The sequence below is a fragment of the Arachis hypogaea genome, chromosome 2, assembly GCF_003086295.3.
Source record: "Arachis hypogaea cultivar Tifrunner chromosome 2, arahy.Tifrunner.gnm2.J5K5, whole genome shotgun sequence".
In the NCBI taxonomy this organism is placed as follows: domain Eukaryota; kingdom Viridiplantae; phylum Streptophyta; class Magnoliopsida; order Fabales; family Fabaceae; genus Arachis; species Arachis hypogaea.
In genome coordinates, this window is record NC_092037.1 from 66,780,377 (window position 1) to 66,785,487 (window position 5,111).

The following is a 5,111-nucleotide window of genomic DNA, read 5'->3' on the forward strand; positions in this document are numbered from 1 at the left end:
TTTGAGGTTTTGCGAGGATTGGGGGTTCCGTTAGGACCTTCTTGAAGTGTTGGAAAGCTTCTTCGCATTCTGTCTCCCATTTGAAGGGGGTTCCTTTTTTCATAAGTTTGAAAAAAGGGATTGCCTTTTGGGCCGAAGCTCCGAGGAATCGGGATAGTGCGGTTAGTCGGCCGGTGAGTTTTTGGATTTCTTTGAGGTTTTTGGGGCTTGTCATTTCAAGGACGGCGCGACATTTTTCCGGGTTTGCCTCAACTCCGCGTTGTGTGATCATGAATCCGAGGAATTTTCCTGCTTCCATTCCGAAGGCGCACTTTGTTGGGTTGAGTCGCATTTGGTGTTTTCGTAGGGTGTTCATGATGACCTTTAGGTCATCGGTTAGTTGCTCACCGGATTCCGTCTTTGCGAGCATATCGTCTATGTAGACTTCTATTTTGTTTCCGGTTAAGTTGCGAAATATTTTGTTAACAAGTCGCTGGTAGGTGGCTCCGGCGTTTTTTAAGCCGAAGGGCATTACTTTATAGCAGTAGGTTCCGTCTGGGGTGATGAATGCTGTTTTTTCTTCGTCTGGTCGGTGCATCGGGATCTGGTTGTAACCGGAATATGCGTCCATGAAGCTGAGGTACCGGTGTTCGGATGCTGCATCCACTAGTCCGTCGATGTTTGGTAAGGGGAAGGCGTCCTTCGGGCATGCTTTGTTGAGATCTGTGTAATCAACGTACATTCGCCACTTCCCGTTAGACTTTTTTACCAGTACGACGTTGGCTAGCCAGGTCGTATAAGGGAGTTCTCGGATGAAGTTGGCTTCGAGTAGGGCTTTCACTTGTTTTCGGACCTCGGCGGCTCGGTCTGGTGACATTTTCCGTCTTCTTTGCGCCACTGGTTTGGCTAGGGGGTCTACTGCCAGATGGTGAGACATCAGGTTGGGACTTATTCCCGGCATATCGGCTGGTGTGAATGCGAATAGGTCTCTGTTTTGTTTCAAAAGTTGCGAGAGTTCTTCTTTGAGGTCGTGTGGGAGGTTTCTGTTGATGAATGTGTATTCTTCTTTGGTTGGCCCTATTTGTAGTTTTTCCATGTCCCCTTCTGGCTCCGGTCTAGGTTGGCCGTCAAGCCGTGCGTCTAGGTCGGCGAGGAATATTCCGGCCGCGTCCCGGGATTTTTTTCTTAGGGCTAAGCTGTTGTTGTCGCATTCGGCTGCAACTTCTCGGTCTCCGTGAATGGTTCCAATGGTGCCGTCGTCGGCTCTGAATTTCATGAGAAGGTATTTGGTGAAGATGACTGCCGAGAAGTCGTTGATTGTTTTTCTCCCGAGAATGACGTTATAGGCCGTGGAGTCTTTTAGGACGACGAATTCGGATAAGATCGTCTTTCTCTGATTGCTTGTGCCTATGGTAATGGGAAGAGTAACCGAGCCGTCTGGTTTGAGGAAGTTGTCTCCGAGGCCCGTGACGCCGTGGCGGTGCGTTTGGAGGTTGTCGTCACGGAGCCTGAGTTTGTCGAAGGCTCCTCGGAAGAGGATGTTGGAGTCGGCGCCGGTGTCCACCAGTATTCTTCTTACTAGCCCTGTTCTGATTCTGGCTGATATGACGAAGGGGGCGTCTTTTGCCGAGGTGCCGTGTTGGCAGTCCTCCGGCAAGAAAGTTATCGCGCTGTCGGCTATGGTGACTGGGTCGTGGTGCCTGACGGCCATTATCTTGAGGTCTTTTTTCATTGTTAATTTTGATTTATTTGACACGTCTTTGCCCGTGATGACGTTTACTATGATGGTGATCTTCTTCGGGGTTTTCCCTCGGCGGTGGTTTTTGAGTTCTCGGGTTGCGTCCTTCTCTTTCAGGTGATTTGTCTCTGTCGGCGCGCCTTGGTTCTCTGATGAATTTGACAAACTCTGGGAGTTTGCCGTCTCGTATGGCCTGCTCAAGAGCGTCTTTGAGATCGAAGCAATCTTGTGTTTTGTGGCCGTATCCGCGGTGGTAGTCGCAGTAGAGAGCTTTGTTTCCTCCTGTCCTTTCCTTGAGTGGTCGGGCCTTGGGGATGATGCCTCGATCTGCTATTTGGTGGTATACCTCGGTTATTGATGCTGTTAGAGGGGTGTAGTTGGAGAATTTTCCTATTCTTGGTGGTCGGTGGGTTGGTCGAAGGCTGTCTCGTTGGTTCTCTTTTGGTGGCGGGTTATGACGGGGGGTCGGATTGCCGTGTTGGTTGGCGACGTGTTGTCGTTTATTGGCAGCGACGACCTGGCTGACTTCCTCGTCGTTGATGTAGTCTTTGGCGACGTTCTGGATTTCGTGCATGGTCCATACTGGTTTAGTGGTGAGGTGTTTGCGAAAGTCTTCATTCATGAGTCCGTTAGTTAGGCAGAGGCTGGCGACGGAGTCCGTGAGTCCGTCGACCGTCAAGCATTCGTCATTGAAGCGGTCGAGGTATTTTCTTGTAGATTCTTCTTGTTTCTGCGTGACCCCTAGCAAGCTGATGGGGTGTTTGGCTTTGGTGATTCGGGTTGTGAATTGGGCCATGAATTTTCTTGTAATGTCGTGGAAACTGGTTATGGATCCGTTTGGGAGGGCGTTGAACCATTTGATCGCCGGTCCGGCAAGGGTTACTGGGAAGGCTCTGCATCGGACCGCGTCGGATGCCCCTTCCAAGTTCATTCTGGCTTCGAAGGCCGTTAGATGTTCTTGAGGGTCCTTAGTGCCGTCGTACTTCATGTCGGTCGGTTTGTCGAAGCCTCTGGGGAGTTTTGCTCTTAATATTCTTTCTGTGAAGGGCGTGGCTCCCATTATGGTGTGGTCGTTTCTTGTGCGCTTGGTGTGTCGTCGTTTCGGGTCTTCGTCCGAGTCGTGCTGACGGCTTAAATCGCGGGACGCGCTGCGGTGGTGTTTTTTGTTGTGTCGCCGTTCTGGCGAGTTGTCGTGTCGGTGGTCGCGTGAGTGGCTACGACCGTTTCTTCTATCATGTTGCCGGGTTGGCGACCTTCCGCGGTAGGATCGTGGCCGGGATGTCGCTTGGCTTCCGCGTTCGTTGGCGTGTTTTTCTTTGTCGGTCAATTTACCTTCAAGTTCCTGGACTTGGAGGCAGAGATCTTGAATGATCTGTGTCGCTTTGTCCCTTGTTTTTTCGGGTTGTTGTGGATCTGTGATCATGTGCTCGTTTGTGCGGTGGATAGTGCTGGCTATCCGGGCTTGGTTCATGACCTCCTGTTGTTCTGGGGTCGGATGACGTGGTCTGGAGTCGTTTTGGCTTGATGGATTTTCGTCCAAGATACCCTCCATCTATTCCGACTATCGCAGGTCCCCACAGACGGCGCCAATGTACAGAATGCTTCTGATACGATCTAAGAGGAGGATCGGAAACCTGCGGATTGGATCGGACGTTGGATTGCCCAGATGGAGCGGAGGGGAGGTACCTGCAAAGACACTCCGACGCTCAAGTCAGAATGGATCAAAGAGGTGTGAGATATGAGGTATGAATCAGTACCTGGAAGGACTTGGGTCCTTTATTTATAGGTGTCTGGTGGTTTATCTTATCTTTATCTTATCTGACTAAGATAAGGGAGATGTTTTGAATTTTGAAAGTTAGTTAGGAGCTCCCAGGGAGCCGGTTCCCGAGCCTTTAGCTGGGCGAGTCGGGCTGGCCCGCTTTGCCCGGATTCGAGGTCGGTTGTGGACCCGGGGTCCATGGGTCGGGTCCGTAACACCATTCTATATTTCTATATATGTATCCATATTGAGTGATTTATGTTTTGGGTTTTACTAATTAGAATCTTGGAAGAATAATTTTATTATGTTTCTAATTCTTGGTTAATCTTAGAGTATGGTATAATATAATGGCCAAACTCTATTTTTTTGTTGTTGTTGTTGAATAAATAAAAAATTTATTTTTTTATTCATTTAATTTTTTTTGGGTAAAATTCTAATTTTATTTAAGATTCTAAAAACCAAACTAGTTTTCAAATGAAGAAAGTTAGAGGTTCAATAGTTTAAAGATTTAATTGAAATTTAACTAAAGTTAAACTGATTGTAATAAAATAATATATTTATATATAAAATATATGTATTTGTTGAAAAAAATATTTTTTTGTGTTTTATTATTTTAAATTAGTTAAAAAAAAATCGGATTGACTGGTTTATCAGCTTTGACTTAATTTTTTTCGTTTATTGACTGATTCACTCGCAATCAATTTTTAGCCTAAGTTGTATCGATTTGGTAGACAAGCCTCAAATAAGGGGTCGAACCAACTTGTTCATTCCAATTCTTAGTACCATGATTTTATTTAATTTGTTCAGTTTTTTTGGCCAAAATTTTAATTTAATTAGTTTTTTTTCCTAGCATTACCGTGATAATAATAATAATAATATAAATATTATTAAAAGTTGATGAATTTTTTTAAGAGTCATCATTAATATTTAGTTCAGTTCAACTAATATTGTAAGGAATTAAATGCATATATCCAATATATTATGTAAAAACTCAAGTATAGTTGTCTTTATGTAAAATTGATATAGTTGACAATTGTTAGAAGTAACCTAATATAAGTTGTTTTACGTATGAAACAGGATTTAAACTCAAAATATGTTTAAGCGAACGAGTAAACTTATCACTCGACCAACCCAAATTAACTGAAATAAATTAAAAATTAAACTACCAAAATTGTTCTCAAATTATTAAATTGCTCATAAAAATATTCTTAAAATCTATTAAAGAAAATTCTTTAAAATATCTTAAAATATGATCAAATAATAAAAAAAATTATCTTTCTAGAATAAATTATAATTTCTAACTATGACTAATTTAAACACTGACAAATTTAACTATTAAAAAATAAAATTAAAATTATACTCATACAAATTGATTTTGATCAACAAAATTATCTAAATATTATAAAATTATATAAAAAATAATTCAAACTGTCGTTTTTCAAATTCTAATTTCATTCCCAAATACCCCACCCCCTTTATCCCTCTCTCAATTTCTATTTCATTATTGTTCTCTCTGTTGTAGCTAGTTATCAATGGCAAATTGCTAAAGTCAAATGGTTTTTTATTGGTCTAAGGTAGCGTTTGGTTACTGAGATATAGACACTAAGACATAGACACAGTGGTACACTGTGACAC

The 5,111-nt window shown here is 43.2% G+C and overlaps 1 protein-coding gene across 1 annotated transcript; it reads right to left on the bottom strand.

The window, feature by feature from the left end:
* Window positions 1-645: 645 nt before the first annotated feature.
* LOC140177074 (uncharacterized) lies at window positions 646-1,690 on the bottom strand. The gene is made up of 2 exons (XM_072209525.1): window positions 749-1,690; window positions 646-702 (listed from the first exon to the last, which is right to left on the bottom strand). Exons 1-2 carry the CDS (start codon window positions 1,688-1,690, stop codon window positions 646-648), a joined length of 999 nt encoding a protein of 332 aa, XP_072065626.1.
* Window positions 1,691-5,111: the final 3,421 nt, after the last annotated feature.